This window comes from Danio aesculapii, chromosome 19, assembly GCF_903798145.1.
Source record: "Danio aesculapii chromosome 19, fDanAes4.1, whole genome shotgun sequence".
In the NCBI taxonomy this organism is placed as follows: domain Eukaryota; kingdom Metazoa; phylum Chordata; class Actinopteri; order Cypriniformes; family Danionidae; genus Danio; species Danio aesculapii.
In genome coordinates, this window is record NC_079453.1 from 44,216,473 (window position 1) to 44,242,477 (window position 26,005).

Below are 26,005 nucleotides of genomic sequence, written 5' to 3' on the forward strand. Positions count from 1 at the left end.
GTATGACTTGCTTGTGTGGAAGACAAAAGAAGCCAACAATCAACACGACAGCAAAATGCGCTTCCGTTCTATGTTATTTAACATTTATATACATTAAATGGCGACTTAACATTTTACTTAACTAACAAACGTCAGCTTGTGAACTACTAAATGGTATTTTATTTTAATATTATTTTGTTTTGTTTTCGCCTATCCACTAGGTGGGTCCAAACGCTTTGCAGCAAGAGAATTTTACCACAGAAGAAGCTGAGGACGAGAACGGCCTAACCTAAAAATTACGTTTCACGAATTTTATGTGGTTATTGGCATCGTTTATTACATTATCAAATCAAATATATTGATATTAGCAGAATTCAAGTGTTAATTCGCTAATATATAGCTTATTCGACGTTGCGGACGGGCGTTACTGTAGGTATGTCGAAAATATTACGTAACGTTAGATGTTTATGAGATGCTAAGTATGCTACATTTGCGCATTGTTTTAGTTTAGTATGGTTTAATGAACAACATTTTATACACAACTCAATTAAAACAATCTGTTTTCTTTTAGTTTGCAAAGATGACTGATTTACTGACAGTGTACGACGACGACCAGGCCAACTCTTTCATTGACTGCATGGTGAATCCTGCTTATTTTCATCGGGATGCACAAATACATATATTAATGTTCACCCTATTTGTTATGAGCGAATATAAATGCATTGGCCTAATTGTGTGTGACCGAGTTTTATTTATGTATTTGATTCTTAGATCTGCGAGAAAAAAATAAGGGGCGACACCAATTACAAAATCCACGTGACAACAATGCAACACTTAAAGGTAAGCAGAGACAGAATATAAATAATCATATTTAAAAAGAATCATAATCACTGATATTTAAGCGCCAAATGAGCTTATCAGATTTCTAAAGAATTGTAAAATTGTAGTCGGTAGATTAAATAGTGAAATATATTGTAATAGTAAAAGTTGTTTTAATACAAATATAAATTGCAAAAGCATTTCACAGTACTACTTTTTTCATAATTCATTTCCAGTAGTATAATTTTATGTATGGGTTAAAGGTGAGAGAGGTTTGTCAAGTATCAAAACAATTAGGTTGTGTATTTAAATACTATTTAAAAAAAGTTTTGTCAGGTATATTTAGGAAAATCTAAAATAACAGCCGCAAATATTATTAAATTAGTTGTCATTTTGAATCTTTATACATTGCCACTATCTTTCAAAACACAAGGTTTTACCTATTATTCAGCAAAAAATGTATTAACAAAAATATGTCTGTTATCACATTAGTTTGAACATTTAAATTCACAAAGCTTCTCAGAAACATCAGACACTTGTAATTCAATTTGGTGCATACACATAAATGGGACATCTCATCTTTTACTGATGTGTATTTGTAGATTAAAGATATAGTTCAGCCAAAAATGGAAATCATTTGTCATCATTTACACTTTCTCAACCTGTTTGAGTTTTTTTTTCTTCTGTTGAACACAAAGGAATATATACTAAAGAATGTTGGGAGAAAAAAACAGTGTTGACTTCTGTAGTATTTATTTGTTCCTACTAGGGCTGCAGAATGTATTGTTTTAGTATCGATATCGAAATGTATGCAACCGCAATAGTCACATCACAAAGATATGCAGTGTTGCTTCTGGATTATAGTTGACCAGAAGCTACAGATTTGTATTAATCACTGTATTTATTTGGAATTTATATAATTTATGCAACAAAAAAAATCTTACTTAATTTTGGCTTGTTTCTAAATATAATTCTAAATATCTAAATTTCAAAGCAAAAACTAGATTATTTTACTTGCCCCAATTGCAGATAATTTAGCTGGTTTTAAGGAAAAACTCTTTAATTTTATCTAGTTTCTTCTGAAGGTATAACCAAAACAATATTTTTACTTGATCTAAGAATATTTTGATATTTGGACTAAAAAATGAGACAAAAAAGTAAGAAAAGTGTTTTGTGCATTGTGGTTATTCAATTTCTGGTTATTCAATTTTCAACATCTTGTGAAACTTTATTCATATCGCAATATTTATTGCAGAAAAATAAAGTATCGCAATATCAGATTTTTCCAATATCGTGCAGCCCTAGTTCCTACTGTAGATGTCAATTGCTGCTCTTTTTTTCAAAATTTTTCTGAATATCTTTTGTGTTCAACAGAAGAAAAGAAACTCAAAAAATGTAGAAGCCCTTGAGTGACAGTAAATGAAGAGTAAATAATCTAACCAAATAATTTTTTGATTGAACTATCCATTCAAGTAATTGGTTATTTGTAGATAATTGTTATTATAAATACTTTTTAACTGGTATTTATGGTATAAATATGCAAATTTTTATCACAATTTGTGTACAGCACAATGTTCAACAACTGGTTTTATTGCGCTTTAGTCTAGGTATATTTGACAATGTTTTGATTATTGTATTCACTTTCCTTCTTTAAGTTCAGGTCTTATGACAAATCAACCAGTGATCACCAAATGTTCGTTTCCATCATCTTGGAGTCTGTATTACGCAGGTTATGACCTTCTATACAGGTTATTTCTGCATTCTTTTACCAATCACAAAAGCTATTTTTTCCATTTTATTCTATCCATTCTGCTTTTAAGAAGATTAACATGAGATTGGTGAAGCATTTTGGAGTCTGATCGATGACATTTCTTTGTCTACATCTTTACTACAATACCTTTGAGATGCCAGTTGCATTTCATTTTGAGGACCAAATACGCCATAGGCCATTTTATTGGTCTACTACTTTGCATTAGCAGAGGTTTCAATCACATGGACCATCAGTTCTCAGAACAAATGGACACTCCTGTTCACGTCTGCGTATCTGAGAATATCCAAGAGCACTTCAATGTATTGTATTGTAGTCTGAGAGCATCCTCACACTACTCCATTGGTACTACTATGAGCTGTAGTTTGACAGGTGACATTCAGTATGGTTGTAGGTAACAAAAGTTTCTTCACAAGATACTCCTGACAACAGCTGTTCCAGACTGATCGACTGGCCACAAATATGGCTGGTATATGACTTACTTTTTTTATGCACAAAAGGAAATACTGACCATGAAGTTATTCTACGTTTTTCCATTTTTGTGCAGAGACTGCTGTGGCTTTGTAACTACTACACATTCATGGTGTTCTTTCATTGTTGGAGCTTCTCTCATTGAATTATTTTCACTTAGGAACTGGATGGTTTTATAAGATATTGAGGCATATTCATATTTCCTTTGTTGTCTTGAACACATCCATCCAGGAACACATTTTGTCCCAGTTACACTCTACGTGTGTTTCTAACTGATCAGATCAGTTAAAATTGTTAAAATTGTTCCATTTACACAATATAAAATATATCTCTGCAAAATGAGTATAAATTAATTCTTAATTTCCGTGGTGTTCCTCTCCCAGAAGTCAACAGTTCTGTGTTGCATTATATTTATCATCAGCTGATTTCTAAATCAGAAACTCTTCAGGAAGGAGAGAAGTCTTGGCACTGGTGAACTGTTCAGTAGCTGGTATTGGTTTGGATGATGATTTGATGTAAATTTGTCATGTCATTGGTTGGACCCCAGGAAGAATAGCCACTATGTTGGTAGTGGCCTATGGGGATCTAAACAAACAAACCAAACACACCTAAGACCTTGAGCTTTAGTGGCGAAAGTTGGCTTTTATTTGGGAGCGTTTGTGCTTTCGCTTTCTGGAAGAGCTTATTTCTGATGGACTACATGGTGTACCTGGCTACTGGGAACCAATAAAACAAAACCTTGACCTTTATTTATTGTGTTGGGAAAGATTTACTGTGGCGTCAACAACTTTGTCCAGTCTGGAATAAGTCTCAAACCAACTCCTAACGTCAATTGGGTTGTTGAAGTTAAATATTATAGTCCGCGTGAAACAGAAGTTGCTGAGGCTTTAATTTCAGTATGTTGATGAAATTCCAACTGAAGTGGAATATTGTGGAGTGGGCGGAGCTTTCTTTTTGCGCATCATTCTCTTGTAGGAAACTCAATGGTAAGAGGAGTGTGGTTAAGAATATTGTTGCTGAAGCTGTCAAACTGACATCATCAAAGAAAGACCGACACTCCAAATGCAGAAGGAAATGGTCAGAATTTGATTAAAGATTACTAAAGCAAACTGTTTTTAAGTGGATGAACTTGCACTGATTAATTGGTCACCTAAAGAATAGCAATGTGCGCTGGCAAAATAAACATTGTAGATTTTGAGTTCACATTAAATACATTTCTGTGGGGATTTTGGTCTTTCCCAATTCTTTAGCTGTCAGATCAGACGAAATGCCAAAGGGACCATATTTGGACACTATCTTTTTGTCTGGTCATACATTCTGACGGGACTCATCATTCAACACTCTTCTTCTTTTCCACTTTTGTGGCATAATACTTTGCAACTTATCTGAAATTCCTCATTAATCATTATTATCTTCCTGAACAAGAGAAACCCAACTTCATGGATTGTTTCTGGAAGCTGTGGATCTACTTATTCCCCACAGATTGCTTTAGTTTTGACATAATTGTAGTTATTAAACTTATCCACAGCGATTCACAAGATGCACAACTGTCCTACAGAGCCCCTGGGGTAAAGTATATTAGTGATAGAAGAAGGTCTGCCCTATATTAGGGTTGGAACCGTGTACCATCTCAATACTCTTTATTGCTTGTTTCTTTATTAACCTCTGTTTACTTTATTTCAGTATCGCAAGTAACTCTTATGAAGTGTACATGAGTAGAATGTATGCTCATCTCTGCCTCTTTTTCTTCCGCTGTTTATCTCTTCAAAGAAAGAGGACGCCCTTGTTGCGCAGGGTAAGTAGTGAAAATCACACCTTTGTCCAGAGTTGCTTTTTGTTTGTTTAACAATCTGTTGGATTTATCCAGAAAGTTCATATTTTTTAATTTAATAGTAATCTTTGTGTTTGTTAAAATTGTTCAGACAGCTTGGAATCAGTGTAATATAGAGGTGTGTGGTAATTACAGTTTATGTAAATATGGTTATTGTTGTTTTAACAATGTGCGAGCTGACATGATCAAGCGGCTTACTGTCTTTCACAAAAACAAACAAAAGCATTCATTGTGATGAAGCCTAGTTTTAATAAGCCAATAATTTCAGTTAGGAAAGCATAAAAATATGCCTGTATTGGTTTGTTAAATAAGACTTATCACACAACCAAGTGTGTTGTATTACCAAATATAAACAACTCCGCAATTGCTTTACCAAGTTACCAGCCAAGTTCCTAAATGTTAGATATTTTTCTTTACTAAATAAATATTGCACACCTCTAATGTAATAAGGTTATACTAAATGTAATTTCTTTTGAATTGTTCTTTGAGACATTTAATGTGCTATTTAAAAGCACAGCTCTTTATCAGATTGGGAAATTCAACATAAATCTCACGGATTTTGTAAGTATTCAAAGTATCAGGTATAATTCCACAGATTCAGTAGGGTTTCCATAGGGGAAGATGTTTTTCTACAGTGAAAAATAAATGGCCACTGGTCACTGTAATGCTCTCAAATGCACAGAAATCCCTGCAGATGAAAGAACGAAATCATCACAAGAACTAAATGTTGTTCTTAAAGTAGTATTAAGGCCTGGCATGTACAGTTCTATTGACCATCGGTCATGGATTTGAAGATGGAGAAGAAAACGAATGGAAGTCACACAGACCGGAGATGAGAAATGCATAAGTGGATTTTAATGGACCCCATGCAATATTGAGGAAATAAGAATAACAGTTTGTTATTCTAGGAAGAATAAGTTGTAAGTCTGTTGGTGCATTCCGTACAGGATAAAGGGGGCTTCTGAGTGAAAACTATCTCTGCTGCTGTAATGAATTGTCTTCCAAACCAAAGTGCTCAATGTTGGCCACTTTGAAGGGCCCTTCGGTATGTAGGATTTTGAAGGGTACAACTGATGGACAAATCTGACCCCATGATCCTTTGCAGAGGGAAGTTGTTTGATGTCAGACAGCACGTTCCATTTAGAAGAGCTCATCCCTATACCTTTATCCCTTTGAAACTGTCAGGGACACAGGTGACTTTTCCAGTTTTTTTTAAGTTGACATGGAACTGAAATTGTGACGTCAGGCCACTCAGTTGAGAAAATAACATATTGAGAATTAATTAGACATCTGCTGTCGTAACAAAATTGATGGCCATCTGGCCGTCGGAAAGGAGGTGGAGAACTGACGAACTTTGGGAGTGGGGGTGTTGACATCACAGCACCGGCGAGACCTGGGAATAATAGTAGACGAGGTGAGAGAAAAGGAGATGGAATAAGAGACAGAAAGATGAAAAAAAAAAAAAGTTGGCAATGGTTCTCCAAACGTGCTGCCTTTTGGTTTTCAACCAGCTGAAAGACCCTCACTTGTGGTGCCTGGTCTTGGCTCTTGGCTTTGGCTCTTGGCAGACGGCAGTGACTTCCCTGGATTTTTTAGACTGTGGTAAGCCATGTGTCTCCTGCTCCTCCCCATCCCAGTGGACGGCAGCAGGTCTAATGTAATGTGTATTCATATAGCGCATTTATCGTGTATGGCCATACACAGAAAAAGTGCTTCACAATCATGAGGGGGGTCTCTCCACACCACCACTAGTGTGCATCATAAACTTGGATGATGTAACGGCAGCCACAGGACAATGGCGCCAGTGCACTCACCACACACTAGCTACAGGTGGAGTGGAGAGACAGCGATAAAGCCAATTCAGTGGATAGGGATGATTGGGAGGCCATGATGGGTAAGGGCCTATGGAGGAAATTTGGCCAGGACACCGGAGTTACACCCCTACTCTTTACAGGAAGTGCCAAGGGATTTTTAATGACCACAGAGAGTCAGGACCTCGGTTTAACATCTCACCCGAAAGAAGGCACCCATTGACGGTATAGTGTCCCTTTCATTTTTACTGGGGTATTAGGACTTACAGAGAGCCCCCTGCTGGCCTCACTAACACCACTTCCAACAGCAACCTAGTTTTCCAACGTGGTCTCCCATTCAGGTACTGACCAGGCTCAGCCCTGCTTAGCTGTGGCTGTCTATACGTCTGGTGAATGGGGTAGCTCTTCCATCCCCTCACAGACGGCAGGCTATCCTCTAGGTTGCTGAGAACAGTGGCGAGTTCCGTCCTGCTGGCAAACTCCTCCAGTGCTGGCCTTGAGTGTCTATGGAGGCAGATTCTGCTCCTCCGACTCGATGGCACCGCGAATTTCCCTCAGCGGCGAGGGCTTTCTGACAGCATGTTCCTCCTTCCTCCCAGATTTCGGCACCACTGTAACTAAGTTGATGGCCACCTGGGAAGAAGGAAGTGGAGAACCAAAAAACTTTTAAAAATCTTTTTCAATAATGAAAAAATAAACAAACAGGCGGCAGCTCCATGCGGAGACTGCCACCACACTGAAAGCATAAGTAAAAAAGTGTCTATGCCTAGCCCTCTCTTGTCTTCCTCTGCAGTCTCCTTTTATGATCCAGAGCTCCTCTTTGAGACTCGAGAATGGTTCGGGAAAGAGGTGCTACTAGTTATCAGTCAATTTATGTGTGAAAGTTTGCCTCAGGGGAAGAACTGAAAGTCATTTGGACTATGACCAATCTATTTGCCCAGCGTTCTTGATTTTTATTCATTTATTCTTTATTATTTTTTTAATAATGCACACATAAATCATTATAATAAACATGTCACAATTCCATATAATGTTGGAATAAAGACCATGTACATGAACCATGTGTTTATGGCTCACTTCAGTCCTTCTGCCCCCATTTTAAGTAAAAAAATTCTCCCAAATGTTGGGATGAATATTTTTTCATTAAAAACATACGCTGTAAATAGCACAGTGCTTCCATTGTGCACAGCAGATTTGTTTTTTTAGTTTGGGATGACAAAAGAAGTCACATGCACGTTTAAAAAATAAAGTCATGCGTGGGTCCAGCATGAAAGGTGCTTAAGTATACACTTCTACAGCATCTTTTGTACTGGATTGATGTTTGAGTGCTGGTTTCCACCTGTGTACCAGTGCAAAACAGGTGCAAGAGTTACTGAACTTACTTGCTGAAGGACGTTGCCAAAGTTTTTTAAGATTTTAGGGATCCAAGATGCCCATGTGGATGCTGGCCGGACCTTGAGAGGATGGGACAACTTGCTCCAGTCTTTCCACAATTAGAAACCAGATTGTCTTACATCAAGCGATGACTCCACATCAAAATCCAAGGATGTGTTTCAGCTCAGATTTGGTAGGAATGGCTTTTAGGAACCAGTTAAAAGGTTGACATGAGAACGGTTACCTGCCAAGAGGCCTCTGGGTGTAAATCGGCATATATATTCATCCAGAAGCATCTTTGTCTTCTACAATTTGATAGTAGGTCAAATGGAGTTACACACTGAGAGGAATCTTCATCAGCAAATTTGGAGGAAGGTTCCACAACAGTTTATACCCTGTGGTTCAGTTGTACAAACTATGATTACTGTGATCTGACATGTTTGAACAGGGTGGGCATGTCTATGTTTTTAGACATTTTGTGTTACTTTTGAATATTCTGCAGGAGGAGAAGAAGAAAAAAATAACATCTTTTAGAAAAAATGCTTTGTGTTTTATGAGATTGTTTTGACCTTGTAGGACAGATTCCGAGACAGCCTTCAATGCCGGAATGGAAAGACATCAAACAGTATTTGGAATATCTTCATCTTGATGAGCCCATCATTGGTAAGATGGCTTCATTTCCAAAATAAACTAGTTAATATAACAGTTCACCCAAAATTTAAATTCTATCATCATTTACTCCTCCACTTGGTCCAAATCTGTTTGAGTTTCTTTCTTCTGTTGAACACAAAGGAAGATATACTGAAGAATGTAGGAAAAGCCATTGACTTCCATTGTATTTTTTTATTCAATGCCTGTGTTACACCCTGTGGCATACACGGATGTAACAAAAAAGAGGGACACCCAAGAAAGCCAAATTATATAACATAATTTATTAAAGAAACCGTTTTAAACAACTGAAAGCAAGCATATGTAAATGTAGTAGTCAGGAATCAGTAGTGTTTCCGATGTAGGTGTATGCATGAATATGTAATATAGTGTAGCAATGTTGGATGTACAAAATAATTGAATATAACAAAAAGTCCAGTCCAAAGCAGCAGCCCTGCTTCCAAACGCCAGCCAGGATTTTAAAGGGTCCAGAGCAATAAATGATAGGTGTTTCTTTCCTGTAGCAATTAGATTAAGGTGGAGCCAACCCTCAATCCCAACCAGACAGGCTCCTAGGTCATAGGACGTCACAGCCTGTTTTTTCTTAACATTCATCAGAATATATTGATTTGAGAAGAATGAAAATTCATGACAGAATTAGAATCACTTGAGTACAAGTAAATGATAAGAAGATTAAAAAAAATACATTTCAATTTAACACTTTCCCGGCCATTAATGAAATTTTCCTTCTTTCGCCAGTTCTCTTTTTAACTATTGCCAGTTCACAATGCGCCATCACACACTTTGTCAAGTTTTGTGTTTTGACCACCATACATCTGAGCTTAATGTAGACTTTGACTACTTTTTTTTCATTTGTTTAAAATGTTAAAACCCATCCTCAAACAAGTATCCATAGTACTCCATAGTTTTGTTTTGTTTTTAAGCAAATCTTTCTATTGATATTGTATATTCTTTTTCAGATCATCAAACAAATTAAAATAATAATCAAAGATAACACAAGTAAACACATCATGCAGCTTTGAAACGAAGGATTTTATTATTAAGGAAAAACTAAAACTACATAGCCCTGTGTGAAAAAGTATCTGCCCCTTTCTCCATGTTAAAAACTAACTGAACTTTGTTTTGTCATACCCGAGTTCAATTTCTTGAGCCACATCCATATAAATAAGATTAGGATAGGCACAATATTGTAATATATTACGCCCAGGGCTTGTCATTAACACCCACCAAAGGCTGACAGATTTCAGCTTTGGCATGTTAGACACTCCCAATAGCCACTTTGGCTGGTTGAAAATACATTTTTAATTGAAGTTTTCTTAAAAGCAGGGTTCGACAGTAAGGATGGCCCAATATGTGTGCAAATGCAATCTTAGAATCGAGAAACAGCACGACTGACAAAAATAACTGTTCGCACGAGCAAAAAAAAAAAAAAAAATGGCTGGTGATCAAAAAAGTTAATGTCAAGCCCTGATTACGTCTAAGTCTTTTTACCCAACACTTGTTCAGACCATAAATTTGTTTTATTTTAATGATGGCAGAGAAAGAGTTAAAAGTGAAATCACACATACACAATTAAAAAAAAATTGCCTGAGCAACATGAAAGAAAATTTGCTGAAGAATGTTTTTGCTTGTACAGCAAAAGTTAATAGAGCCCAGAATAACACTGTTATTTGGCCACTTGTTTGTAAATCCAAAAAATATATATTTCTTAATCAAATATCTTTGTTTAATGTAAAAAAATAAAAGCTTTGAAATGATATGAAGTGAGAATTTTTGATTTGCATAGTTATACAAATAAAGCTCCAACTCTTTCTTCCTTTGCTCAGGTCTCAACTCTCTGGTGCAAATACCTGATCATGTCACTGAGGATGGCAAAAACGTGCTTAAGTACAAATGCCGATTGTGTTTTGTGGAGATGGACCAGTACAGTATGGTGACACATATTGTTGGACGCAAGCACAGACAAAAATATTTGGTATTGTAGCTTTATTCTTTATTTCAAATTGTGGTGCAGAATGAATTATAAAGTGAGCTACATTTGATCTGTTTTATCAGGAGCTGAAAAGGCCAGACTTGGTGACCTGGAGTGACAGCAATCAGAAACAGCCAGGTCTCGTGGCCAGAGCCAAAGCTGCAGTCGTGGAGAAGCAGGAGGGATGGGGAACCCCAGAGGTATTGACATCTCAGTGGATTTGCTGCTTTAATTTTTTTTCTTTATTGCATAAAATATTCTTGATACACTTGAAGTCAGTTTTTTAGCCTTCCTGTGTCAAAATCAAATATTTTATTAAGTTTTAATAACTAATTTCTTTTGTCTTTGCCATGATGATAGTACATAATATTTGACTAGTTATTTTGCACAATACTAGTATTAGTGCAATTTAAAGCTTAACTAGGTTAACTAGGCAAGTTAGGGTAATTAGGCAAGCCATTTGAGTACAGTTGTTTGCTCTGTAGCCAATTGTAAAAGAATATTTCTCAAAGCCACTAATAATGGTCTGTTTCCACTGAGTGGTACGGTACAGGTCAGTATGGGTCACCTTTTGGTAGGCGTGGTGTACGACAGAAAGTTTCAGTGGACGTCATTCTCACTCGAGGAAGTGTCAAAGTAAAGCTGTAAGGGTCGTTCACATATCATAGGAGAAGCATCATATGCTTTATACACATACATACTTCTGTGTAAATGTTTAATACTAATCTTTCTATGAACATGATTTGATTATAACTGCAGATCAATGATCAGTGCGAAATAGCCTACTGTAACGTCTGCAATTATATAAAATAAACTAATAGAACACATATGGACACCTACAGCCCTTTACACTCTCCGATGTTACCAATTACAGAAAAACTACACACAGCATATATTTAGGCCATATTTCGGTTCAAAAACAACACGCAACATGTAGCCCAGTCAATGCAAACCTCTCATCTGTGTCTTTAATCTTCGCCAGCACATGTAGCCTCTTGTTAGAAATTCCGTCATTCCGAGTTCATAATAGACGAAAAAGGCGACGATAATAGTTAAAGATGGCAGTTTGGTCACGTTTTAGGTTGCTGAAACAATCATTTGCTCCTTTGTTTTTTCCGGCTTCTCCTTAGATTTTTTCGTACGTCAGTCTCACATTTGTCCGTTTCTGAAAGGATTGGATGTCAGAAGCACTTCAATAATCACGTGCACGTTATTATCATCAGCTCAAGAAGTTTGTTATTTTAAATATCTTGTAAAAAACTACGGGACACAGGGTAAAATCTGCACTTTTTCTTAGTTTTGTGGCTGTTCATTAAGACAGGGTTCATACGGTCATGGAAAACCTGGAAAAGTCATGGAATTTTGACATGGGATTTCCAGGCCTGGAAAAGTTTTGGAAAAACAGATATCTGAATACTTGAATATAGGTTATTTACTACTATTCTGTCCTTGGCCAGTCACATACTTTTACATTATTAGTGCTGTGTAAGCATTATCTAAATCAATTTTACATAGATATAAATTTAAATTGAAACTAAATAAATTGTTACCTGTTTTACGATATGCTGTAATAAATTAGAACACGCATAGCTTTTCTTTTACCACGCATATGTAGACATTATATGAAACATTAGGTCATGAAAATTTAAGTCTTGGAAAAATCATGGAAAAGTCATGGAATTTTAGTAGAAAAAAATGTGTATGAACCCTGTTAAAATGACAACAAGGTTTGTTTGAGCTCGCGTACACCATGGCTTGTTATTATATGTTTATATTATTACGGTGTAATGGCGGATCCTTGGTTTTATTCTCCTGGTTTGTTGCATGAGCGAATGATTGCAGCTGCACATTTCACTCTGTTTTTTAAAACCCTTGTGTTGTGATAGGTACCCCTTGCAAAGGGTACCAAAAAAGTGGTACAGTACGGTTTGCTTTTAGGTATCTTTTGACAGTGGAAACAGCCATAAAAGCGTACCGAACCCTACCACCCATTGGAAACGGGCCATTATATTGACCATAATTTAGTTTTTTTTAATGTAAAAACTGCTTTTATTCCCGCCAAACTAAAGTAAAAAAGACTTTCTCAGGAAGAAAAAATAATATAGGAAATCCACTTGTTAAGTGTGATGTCACACGAAGCGGCTTCCGGGTCCAAGCGCTATATCAAACTGTATGGGAAGACTCATCAAAGGAAAATAATAAACGTTTACAAAGCGCTGTAATACTTTCGAAAATCACGAACGCGATGTATATATCCATGCCTAATATCTGATGGCCAGAAAGTGATTTATTTTTTTTAAAGTTGTCAAAACTTTGGTATTAGTGATTTTATATAAACTTAAAGTGTGATATGACTAAAAAGTGATCATAAACTAGTATTTTCTCAATTCAATTGAGTGGCGGCTTGCACCCGGAAACAGTATTGCATACGTCACCAACACATCACCACTTAACAAGCGGATACTGAGAACATTTCTTTGCTCTGTTAAACATCACTTTTTTTGCCTTCAATTGTATGTATAGATGTAAATATCAAATAATACTGAGCTTCAATGTCTTTTTCAGCCACTCAAGCAACCCAAGGTTTACCAAGGTGAATATTTGACTTTTTAAAAGTAAAGATTTTATTTAATAATTAAATCTGAATTAAATGATAATAATACTAATTGTATGTATCAGGACTTAATTTACGGCCCAGTGTTCAACAACAACAACCCTACTACGGACAAGATGTTCATAGGTCAGCATCTTTGGATGAAGAGCAAGAAGGAGTATCCTATTACATTGATGAAAAGTATGGCCATCAGCCGTACCCACAAGAAAATCAGCATCAGAGAGCATACGAAGAAGCCGACCCTGGAGGAAGATCCTCACGAGGAGATTTGAGCAGAGGGAGACTTCGAGAAGAGTACGAAAGAGAACCGTACTCCAGAGGTGACAGACACATGCCTATAGACGTCCAAGAGAAAACTTATCATGAAGGCGTGCCAAAAAACCGCTTCAATGATAAAGACCTGCGAGTCCATCAACCCGGGGGGTCGCATTATCAAAAAGAGCACATGCAAAGCAGTCAGTATGGAGCTTACGATGATAGAAAGTCTGCTGGGAATCCGGTGCCAATGCATGGAAGAAGCTTGCATGACGAGGGGAAGAAGGGGACTGTCAGGGAAAGGTCTTGGGACAAAGCAAGTGAGATGCAAGGATACCCCCACATGCATGAGCCCAATGCATATCTGATGGAAGACATCCCGGCGAAAAGGAAAAAGAAGAGCCGATTCTCTGACGCAACTGCTGAGGAAATTGCTTATGCGCATATGAGGTGCTTGTAGATGGTTTTTCAGAGTGCTTTCACACCTAGACATTTGTTTCGGAAACTGGCACCATTAGGTGAGTTCGTTTGGGCATATGTGAAACCTGCTATCACGCCAAACAATCGGTCCGAGATCACCTGAATGCGGCTCGGTTGATAGGTTTACATAAGCTGGAAATATATTTCCTTTTGATCCATACATGTACACACAAAAATGTAAAATGTCAAAAAAATCACATTTTAGTCGATGTTTCATACTCTTTTTATTAACATCTTTAAATATCCAAGTAAAATAAAACCTAATTCATACATTTAATCCGGAGTTTTCTTTTAAAAACTTCCTGCCGTTATTAGTGAGCAATGAATCTTGTGAAGGATCCACCGATTGTGTCCTCCATTACTTGGGAAATGAAGGACACGTTTGAAGACTTCGTTTGAATTTTTTTAAAATGAGACTGTCTTCGATGATGCAACGCATTCGGCGGATGCAGCCTCTGAAATAAGACATCGCTTTTGTAACAGTTTTAATGCCCCATTCAGGACCAAACAATCGATCTATAGGTGTGAAAGCACCCTCTGTCACATGCAGAAATGAATCATTTTTAATGATGCGCTATGTGATGAGATTTTATTTAAAATATTTGATTATTTTTATTGTTTCAGACATTCTAAAAAACATATTCCCAAAGAGCAGACAAGAGGACCATCAGTTAGAGGAGCACTGGATCGAGGAGAGCCCGTTAGAGGAGCAGCGAATAGAGGACCACCAGTTAGAGGAGAGCCCGTTAGAGGAGCACCGAATAGAGGACCACCAGTTAGAGGAGAGCCCGTTAGAGGAGCACTGGATAGAGGACCACCAGTTAGAGGAGAGCCTATTAGAGGAGCACCGGATAGAGGACCACCAGTTAGAGGAGAGCCCGTTAGAGGAACACCGAATAGAGGAGAGCCCGTTAGAGCAGCACTGGATAGAGGACCACCGGTTAGAGGAGAGCCTGTTAGAGGAGCACTGGATAGAGGACCACCGGTTAGAGGAGCACCGGTAAGACCAAACACTCCCACAAAACCTCTTTTTCACTCAGTAAACAGCAATAAACACTCAATTCAGTATAAAATGTAATATTTTAAAACAGCTTTGTTATAAAATGACTTTTAGGTGTAAAATGGTCATTCTGAAATTGCAATAATTATGTCATTTGTTGTTTTTGCTTTGCTTTCAAACACATTTTTGTCAAAACATTTTAAAACTCTAAACTTTCGGTCCAACTTCATATTAAGTGGCATTAACTCAGTGTTTCTTCTACCATTATATTAGGGTGGCGTCCCACCCTCCCAATGGCTTTCCCTGCCCTCCTTGAAGTCAAGTTAATTTTATTTTCTGTATAGCACCAAATCACAACTTAAACAATCTAAATAGGCATTTGTAATATCTTTCTTACACAACGGCATGTCAATTCGGTCTCTACATGGTCGCGCGTTTACAAATTTCTGCTATCTGAATTCCTGTGAGTTCCACACAGCCACTCTCTGCTGTATGGGAATGAGAGTACGCGCCACATCTGACAGGCGAATCATTTTGAACAAATCTTTGTATGACTCGAGAACAATGAGTCCTCTCAGGGCGTGATTCGTTCATTTGTGCAGGTGGAGGAGAAGATGTTCCTTTTCGGGTTTGAGTCGTTCGTTTATCACGCTAAAGACAGAAGCCAATCATATGCATTTAGAGCCGGAAAAATATTTGATCAGTTAATTTCTCGAGTCCTCGGTTTGAGTCCTTAGTTCAAGACAGAAGCCAATCATATGCATTCAGAGCCGACTCTAAAAAAGATTCGTACACCGAATGACAGGCTTTGACCCAACTTGGCTGTCAGAGCTGCAGTACTCCCCCTGGCTGTACAATACTGATCTTGGTAAGCAAGTCTGTAAATACACCCTCAGGAAAAGAAGTATACTTAATAAAGTATACTTTAAGCATACTAATATCAATGTACTAGTAGTGTACTTATGTACTAATAGCGTTTGAGACAAACTGGCTCACCTATTAGTTTTTAAAAGTATAGTTCTTTATTTTAAGTTTTAAATAGTTTCTATTGCACTGACATTTGCTGCTTTAAGCTAATTTTAAAAGTTAATGTATTTGCAGGTCAAAACATTATGAATAATAATTTTTTTTAGGTTGTTCAGTTCAAATTATTCAGTTATTTACTGCTGTCATTAAAAGAAACAAATGAACACCATTACTCGTTACGTTAGTGTTGGCGTCAGGCTAAACAGCTGCGCCGCACCCCCAAAACTGAAAGCCTAGGGGAAACACTGTAATATGTACTTGCACTGAAATGAGTTATTCGTTACAATGTACTTATTGTGAAAATTTATGTTTTTACATTGTACTTATGCTCTGTTGACCATCCCTTATAGCTTAAGGGGCTGATCACACTGAACGCGTGTTTTTTTTTTCGTTAAGAGGCACATCTTTTCAATGGTTCACCAACGACCGTGAGCATTTTGCATTTTAACCGCCTGCTGCGGCTCACCTTTTGCCATTGCATCCTTTGCGCACACAGTTGAAAAACAAGTCAACTCTGAGCGAAAAAAGCGCACTATGTCAGTCGTGTCGTTTTCATTTTCCAATCAAATGAAAGCAGAGGCGGGGTTTCTGTTGAGGTGACAGCAGTGTTTGTGTTGTCAAGACGACTACGGAGACTTTTAAAGATGGAGCAGAGACTATCAGTTGCTGTTTCAAGTTATCCCGAGCTGCATGACTTTACAAATCTTGAATATCACAATATTATTAAATATTACAATTATAGCAATATCAGTTCAATTCATCTTTATTTGTAAAGCGCTTTTACAATGTAGATTCTGTCAAAGCAGCTTCACATAAAAGATCATAGTAAATTGAAACAGTGTAGTTCATTTTCCAAACTTTAAGTTCAGTTCAGTTTAGCTCAGTTCAGTGTAGTTTAATAATCACTACTGAGAGTCCAAACACTGAAGAGCAAATCCATCGATGCACAGATCCCGAACCATGCAAGCTAGTGGCGACCGCGGCGAGGAAAAACCTTCACCAATTGGTGAAGGTGAAGGAAAAAAAAACCTAGAGAGAACCCAGGCTCAGATGGGCACGACCATTTCACCACTGGTCAAACGTTTTGTGCAGAGTTGTAGTCCAAGCGCTGGAGGCTGGAAGCTGGACCTCAGACTCGTCTGTCTCTGGAACGTCACAGGAATCAGTCTCATGCTCTCCACTCCTCCATGACCACCACAGTAGCTGCTCAGGATACGGCCTGGTCCAGGATTATGGAAACCTTTGGATCATCTCGTCGCAGGTCTTGGACCAAATCAGTGGCGCTGCACAGTCTGAGGGTCTTGGGATTAGTATCCCCAGGTGGAAATACAGAATAAAAAGAATCATTAGCGTAGTTGCTGTTCATAGTGTATATAAACGAGATAAAGAAACCTGTGTGGAGCACATTCATGTATCATGCCGCTAAGTGGTGCACTAAGTGTATGCTTTACTAAAGAGATAGGTCTTTAATCTAGTTTTGAACTGCAAGAGTGTGTCTGAGCCTCAGACGTTATCAGGAAGGCTATTCCAGAGTTTAGGAGCCATAAATGAGAAGGCTCGACCTCCTTTACTCGACTTTGCTATTCTAGGTACTACCAGAAGCCCTGAGATTTGAGATCTTAAAGAGCGAGTTGGATTGTAGCGAGACAGAAGGTTGGTTAGATAAACAGGAGCTAGATTATTTAAAGCTTTATATGTAAGAAGCAATATTTTAAATTCAATAAGAAACGTAACAGGCAGCCAGTGTAAGGAGGATAAAATTGGTGTGATGTGATCAAATTTTCTAGACCTGGTAAGAACTCTGGCAGCTGCATTTTGTACTAGTTGAAGTTTATTAATAGAGGATGCTGGACAGCCAGCAAACCGAGCCTTACAGTAGTCCAGCCTTGAAGTCATAAAAGCATTTGTTGAATGAATGAATATATAGATGAATAGCATACTTCATAACTTCATAGCGATATTTCTCAGGTGAAAGAAGGCAGTTTTGTGACATGGGAGAGTTGATTTTCAAAAGTTAAGTTGCTGTCTAATATGACACCCAGATCTTTTATAGTAGAACTAACGCTAACTTTATATCCCTCTGTCGAGTTGTGAGACGAACACGAACGCTTGTGCACAATAGGCAGCTAATTCAGTCGTTGCCTAGCAACATAAAACGCACCGCACTTCTTTTTTTTTTTTTCTTCTTGTCAACAAAAAAGGCAGTGTGGTGCACCCTGTGTTTTTGGAACGGAAAAGTGCGTTCAGTGTGATCGGCCCCTAACCCAGCCTTAAACCTACCCATACTACCAAACTTGTCTTTAACTTTACTCGTACCCCACCTCAAGGGCACCAGAAGTGTTCTGCAATTCATTATGAACACATTTAGAACATTGTATTTATATTTTGATCCAAGTACATAGTAGTTAAGGTCACCTTATATAAAGTGGGACTCTAATTTATCGTCTTGATTACATAATATTTTGCATGTTATTTTGCAAGATATTCAGCTGAAAGTGCAATTTAAAGGCACAACTGGGTTACTTGGGTTAACTAGGCAAGTTAGGTTAATTAGACAAGCTATTAGACTACAGTTGTTTGTTCTGTAGCCAAATACTGTCAAAAATACTTTTTAAAAAGTAAAATACTTTTTAAATGCTTTAAGGATATTGACCTTTGCAGTTTTTACATGTTTCTGTGAAATATATATATTTTTATTTTAGCCAACCCAAAAGGAGGCTTCCCATGCTTTTTGAAAATACTTGAATTTCAGACATGAATTCAAGGCCTGGAAAGTACCTAAAAACAAACATGGGTCCTTGAAAGTGCTTGTATTGAAAGTTTATGGTGTTAATTCAACAATTGTATAGGGCTTAATTTAAAAATCTTAAATGTAAATCTTATGCAAGAGCTTTGACAAATAATGCACATTTAATCAATATTTCAGAGACCACATTTGAATTATACCAGTATTGAGTTAACCTCAATATATTATATTAAAGTTCTTTGAACATGACTGTTTAAAACGATCTACATTTTTGAAAATGACACATTCAAAACATCAGTACTGACATTTTAACCCTTTGACTGCCCCTCTACCAAACTGTTGACAATGTTTTGACTGTTTTAATTTTTTTAATGACTTTAACAGTCATTATTACTGTTTTAAATAATGGCTTACACACAGCATTGTTGGTTTACAAAAACACAAACATCCTGTTGCACTACTACACTTAATTTTGGTTTTATTGTTAAAAAAAAAAAACAAGAAAATATGTTGAATAAGAATCTGAAATATTTTATGGCATACTTAAAAAAAAAAAAATTCAGAATTGATGGTATTCAGAAATGTTTTATTTTGAATATTATAAAGATAAAGATTTTTTTTAATAGTATATGTATTAAGCCCGGTACTTTTAACATAAACCGACATATCAACCATTTGGTTGAGGCTGATATTTTAGAAATTATGGGATGTATCAAAAAAGTTAACTAGTGTGTTAATGAGTGTGTTAACTAGCTACATTAGGAGTTAAGAAATGCTATCCAAACATTTTTTTATCTTGGTGGGGTAATTAAAGGGTTAATGTAAATATCAAGTGTAAGTGAAATGACAAGTAAAATAAGGACTTTTATGGTGCTAGATTTGCTGAAGGTGTTTAATTTAAAATTAAATTATTAGTGATTTAAAAAGTAATTTAATTTATTGTCCATGAAAGAGTGGGAACTAGGGCTGGGCCGATAAATGATATTATATCGAATCGCGATAATTTTGTTGAAAACAATGATAAGCTCTGGACTCTATATTGATCTAAGAGTCAATCACACAGCAGAAATGTGCAATGGAAATCTAGAAGTGTGTTGATGTTAGAGATGCACTGAATCGGCCACTGAAAATAGGTTATGCTATTCAATAGACTGTCTAATTTGTGAATTCTGTCATTGTTGGGATACTCTTTTAGATCTGGAAGAATTAACAACTGATTGAAATATATATCGTTATTGTTCAATAAGGAAAAGAATCAATAGAGATTGCATTTTTGCCAAATCGCCCAGTCCTAGCGAGAACCCTGTCTCTGGAAGAAAAAAATGATAGGAAATATTATCAAAAACCTCCTTGCTCTATTAAATAATATTTGAAAAGAATTCAAATTTCTAATAATGTTGAATTTAATAAACTATATTTAAACAGACAGTCTATATCCAATCTAGTTATACAACAGTGTATGTAAATATACTCATTGTTCTCATAATTTCCTTTTTAATTTTACAGATGAACCAGTTTGTGGATTCTGGAAGTGCATCACATCTTAATCAGAAAGATGACAGTGTGCTGGACATATTTGTGAGTGCTGAATATGTGACAGACGCAGACACACACACACACACACAAAAAGGTTTTATTCAGTAAGATTGTAGTTTTGATTTGACCATATCATGGTTCAATTACAGAACAACATCGAGATCGAAAATATGGAGGATGCCAGAATACTTAAAGAGAAGCTGTGCACGGTTTTGAAGGAATTTCAGGCTTCTAAAACCGAACGAGTTGGGGTAAGCAACACGGATTTGTACCTTAAGAACGCTTTTCATTTAATTCAGCATAAATAATTGAATGTCCTTCTTCTAAAGGGCCATACTTCACATACACAATCAGTCAGTGACCACCGAGGGGTAAATCCGACAGACCAGCGCAGGGATGATCCAGATAGCATGTACCAACAAAACCGAGGTTTCCAAGACCCCAGACGATACGACGACGATCGCAGAGGTTTACAAGAATATAGAGATGACCCGAGAGCGTTTCGACAAGATGAGGATCCCAGAGCGCCCAGACATTATGCTGATTATCCCAGCAGTCACCCGGAAGCAAGACCGTATGATGATGACCCCAGAGGATTCCCAAAACCAAGGGGACCAGAGAACCCCCAAAGTCACCCAGAGAGGAGACGTTATGATGACGATCTCAGACAAAAAGAGCCACGATATGAAGAGTATCCTCAAGCTTCAAGAGCGGATGCGGATCTGAGAAGTTCTCAAGAGGCCAGATATTATGAAGACCATTATAGAGGTTATGGAAGTATGGAGTCTGAACGAGACTGGGAGCGTTCTCAAGGTAAACAAAATAGATCATGTTATCATGTTTTGTTTAAATAGGTGTATGTAGGCTGCACAATGTTGGAAAAACTGATATTCCAATATTTGATTTGTCTGCGATTAAATATTGTGTTATGAATACAGTTTCACAAGAATAGCACTATTTGACTGTTTTCTAACAGTATTCAGGTACAGAAATTGAGTAATCACAATGCAAAAAAATGCTTTTCTTTGTCTCATTTCTAGTCCAAATATCTAGCAAGGCAAGTTTATTTATATAGCACATTTCATACACAGTGGCAATTCAAAGTGCTTTGTCGGCGCCAATAGCCTAGTGGTTAAGTGCACCAACATATAGCACCATGGTGCTCATGGCGACCCGAGTTCGATTCCCGGCTCGAGGTCCTTTGCCAACCCTTCCCTTCTCTCTGCTCCCAGTACTTTCCTGTCTGAAATCTCCACTGTCCTATCTCAATTAAAGGTGAAAAACCCCAAAATAATATTATTTAAAAAAAGTGCTTTACATACACTGGAATAAAAGAGACAAGTGTAAATAAAATAGCAATAATATAATATAAAAACAGTGTAAAAACAGTTTTTCCATTTTCCAAAACACCGGTGTATCATATTTTCTCATTTTACTCTATTCTGGGACTTCCCTATTCTGTTTATCACCCCTCCCCCCCCCTCTCTCTCTGGACTTTTTCGGTATTTATTAATCTATTGGATGTCTCCAACAGATTCGATATTTCACCTGCAATCGAAAAGTTAAGCTTTACAACTCTAATTACGTGCCCCCCAATTTCAACTACCTTCTGGAAGTAAATCGCTTTAGCTAGCCAAACGTAATAAAAGATCTTGATCTCAGCCAGACGCCAGGGATTTTAGCCGATTCACCCTGCTTTGACTGAATTGTTGGAATTTCTAGTTTATTTGATCCTGAAGATCTGAGTGATCTGTTAGGTTTGTATTCAGTGAGCATATCTGTCATGTATTGAGGCCCTAGGCTATTTAGTGATTTATAGACAAGTAGTAATATTTCAAAATCTACTCTAAATGTAACTGGGAGCCAGTTTAGAGACCTGAGGACAGCTGTGATGTGCTCTGATTTTCTGGTTCTGGTCAGAATCCTGGCCGCAGCATTCTGGATGAGTCTTTTTGGGAAGGCCAGTGAGAAGTCCATTACAGTAATCCACCCTGCTGCTGATAAAAGCATAAGAAAGTTTCTGTTTATGTTCATCTAAAAAAAATCTTAGATCAAGTAAATATTGTTTTGTTTTGTTCAAATCCTGTTTTGCTTTAAAATGTAGATATTTGGACTAGAAACAAGGCAAAAATTCTAAGCAAGAAAATATAAATACTGCCAAGGCCATTTATATTGAAGTTGATATTTAGCTGCACCATATTGGTGTTTCGTAACATCTAGTTTTTATGAGGTGTGTTGTTAGCCCAGAGCTCAATCCCCAACCTGGAGGACCCGGACATGCACACATACACCACGGACGATTTAGCTTACCCAATTCACCTACAGCACGTGTCTTGGATTGTGGGGGAAACTGGAGCACCCGGAGGAAACTCACGCCAACACGAGGAGAACATGCAAACTCCACACAGAAATGCCAGCTGGGGCTTAAACCAACAGCCTTCTTGCTGTGAGGCGACAGTGCCACCGTGTCGCCTCAAGATAATATTAATACAGTAATTATAGTTCTGTAGCTCCTGGTCAACTATAATTCAGACTCAACATTGCATATCTTGCAATGTGACTATTGCAGATGTGCACAAAACAATATATTGTGCAGCCCTAGTTGTAGGGCTAACTCATATTGCATAAAGATATATTTTGCTCATTAAAGCTCATTATAGTGAGATATATATATATATATATATATATATATATATATATATATATATATATATATATATATATATATATATATATATATATATATATATATATATATATATATATAACACTACCTGACAAAGGTCTTGTTGTCGATCCCAGTTGTAAGAGCAATAAATAATAACTTGACTTCTCGTTGATCATTTGTAAAAGTGGCAGAAGTTCGATTTTTCTAATGAATCATCTGTTGAACTGCATCCCAATCATTACAAATACTGCAGAAGATCTATCGGAACCCAGCATGGACCCAAGATTCTCATTGAAATCAGTCAAGTTTGGTGAAGGAAAAATCATGGTTTGGGGTTATATTCAGTATGGGGGTGTGCGAAAGATCTGCAGAGTGGATAGCAACATCTACAGCCTGAGGTATCAAAACATTTGTGCTGCCCATTGCATTACAAACCACAGGAGAGGGCTAATTCTTCGGTGGGATAGCGCTCCTCATACTTCAGCCTCCACATCAAAGTTCCTAAAAGCAAAGAAGATCAAGGTGCTCCAGGATTGGCCAGCCCAGTCACCAAACATGAACATTTTTGAGCATGTCTGGTGTAAAATGGAGGCATTGAAGATGAATCCAAAGAATCTTGATGAACTCTGGGAGTCCTGCAAGAACACTTTCTTTGCCATTCAAGATGACTATTAATAAGTGATTTGAGTCATTATAGAGATGTATGGATGCAGTCCTCCAAGCTCATGGGAGTCAGACACAATATTCATTCTGTTTCCACTGCACCATGACTTTATATTCTATACTGCACATTATTTCTGTTAAGTGATGAGACTTTTGTCTTCCTTTGAAATTATTATTCTTTTTCAAATATTACTCGAATTATATTTAATGGAGTGAGGGAAATTTCACAGTATCTCCTATATTTTTTTTCTGGAGAAAGTCTTATTTGTTTTATTTGGCTGGAATAAACGCAGTTTTAAAACCATTTTAAGGTCAATATTATTAGCCCTCTTAAGCAATATTTTTTTCAATTGTCTCCAGAACAATAACTTGCCTAATTACCCTCACTTGCCTAGTTGGCCTAATTAACCTAGTTTAAATGTCACTTTAAGCTGAATACTAGTATCTTGAAAAATATCTAGTAAAATATTATATATGGTCAAAGATGTTAAAACTATTATGTTTAGAAATGTCTAAAGTCTTCCCTTACAGAAATTGGAGAAAAAATATAAAAGAATTCAAATTTAACTGGAGGGCTAAAAATTCTGACTTCAACTGTAGTGCAGACATATTAAATATTTTCTTTCTGAGCATAATTCTGTACAACGTCTTCATTCCTCATTGTCTATTATTGATTTTTTTTATTCCGTTCTTTTCTCCTCAGAGAGCTTTGGAAAGTCTTCTGGTCACTTCCAATCACATGCTCTACAAGACGGCGGGAGGATGTATGGTGGAAGAGGACAGCAGAGAGCCCATCAGAGCAATCATCAGCCTGGCACCGAAGAGCTTTACGACCCGTTCCAGCCGTCGTCTTCTCCACCTCCAGAATCCAGCTCCTCCACCAGTCTGGACAAGATTGCATCGACTCTTCTGGAGCTCGTCTCTCGTAGATAGTTTTGCTGAATCAGATTCTTCTACATAATATTTGATGGTTGTATGTTACTGTGATTGATTCATTCAGCATCTCTCAGTAGACGGAATACTGTATTGTTTTATTACTTGTATTTTATTTTCCATACTTCCATCACTTTTCACTATCACACTGAGATTTGTAGCCTGTGATGTGTTTTCAATTTAGTTTGTGTATTGTGAGGTAGAAATGGATTTTGTCCAAATGGTTTGATTATAATATAGTTGAGGAAATAAACCAATCAACCAAATCTTCAGTCAGTCAGTCTTTCTTCATTTCCCGAAGGCCATTTGGTTGCAGCATACAAGCATGTCACACATAATACACAAAAGCACATTATACAATACAAATTCTACCCTACATTTAAAAACTTTACAGCTGAGGGGATAAATGAAAATTTAAACCAATTTGTTTTACTATTAGGAGTTTTGTATCGAATACTAGAAGGGAGAAGATAAAACTCATGGTGCATAGGATGGGAATCATCTGACAGAATACTCTGAGCTTTACTCAAAACTTGTCTATGGTATAACTGAGCCATAGTCATCTGTTTTCTCCGTTATTTTTCCTCCTAGGTTCACAATTTTCTCCAAACAACTCTTATTTTTCACACTTAGAGAATTGAACCAACAAAGCAAGGAAAAGTATAACAGTGACTGAATGTATGAACTTTAAAACATGCACATGAGTGATTTATCTATATTACAAGATCTTAATTTCTGTAAGCAGTATAGTCTTTGTTGCCCCTTCTTACACAACATATTAGTTTTAACAGAAAAGGACAATTTATTATCTAAAATCTTGATGATTTTTGTTTTTGTCAACAATTTTTAACTAAACAAATACTTTTGTACTGATTATTGTGTAACATTTTAGTATCCTGATTTCCTAGTGCCAAAAAAACTGATTCAACTGATCATGTACAAATAATTTTTTATCAGTGTTGGGCAGTAGCGTGGCTACAAGTAGTGACGCTGCTAGCTTAACTACATTTCTCAGCGTGGCATTAGCGTCGCTACTTTATAAATTAGATAACGTTAGCTTTTCTGTAGTGACGCTATTTTGTAGTCAAGTAGCGCAGCGCCCACACAAGCTACATTTATAAATCGCTAACCAATAAGTGACGGCACCATTTCTTCCAAATTACAATTTCTTCCTGTTTTACAGTGGTTGACAACAAACTTTTTGGTGCGTTACTGCCACCTCTTACTCTGGTCGGCGAAGTCGCCAAGCAATTAGGCTAACGAGAAATTTGCTTGATAAAAAGATGACTTAAGGGAGAGGAGTTTATATATACACGTGTGTGTGTGTTTATATATGTAGTATATATATATATATATATAGGCTAAAGTATAGGAGAAGAGAATTACCAAC

At 37.0% G+C, this 26,005-nt stretch overlaps 1 protein-coding gene across 2 annotated transcripts; it reads left to right on the forward strand.

Moving 5' to 3' along the window:
• Positions 1–236: 236 nt before the first annotated feature.
• Positions 237–24,881, forward strand: si:ch211-13c6.2 (uncharacterized protein LOC100000125 homolog). 2 transcript variants are annotated; one of them, XM_056479147.1, is made up of 14 exons: positions 237–412; positions 551–619; positions 751–819; positions 4,808–4,832; positions 8,630–8,716; positions 10,549–10,697; positions 10,778–10,894; positions 13,260–13,287; positions 13,374–14,013; positions 14,668–15,043; positions 20,322–20,393; positions 20,501–20,602; positions 20,681–21,164; positions 24,386–24,881. In XM_056479147.1, the coding sequence occupies exons 2-14, from the start codon at positions 560–562 to the stop codon at positions 24,613–24,615; spliced, it is 2,439 nt and encodes an 812-aa protein (XP_056335122.1). In that variant the 5' UTR covers positions 237–412; positions 551–559; the 3' UTR covers positions 24,616–24,881. The 2 variants fall into 2 exon arrangements, with proteins under 2 accessions (XP_056335122.1, XP_056335123.1); XM_056479148.1 differs by lacking the exons at positions 237–412; positions 551–619; positions 4,808–4,832.
• Positions 24,882–26,005: the final 1,124 nt, after the last annotated feature.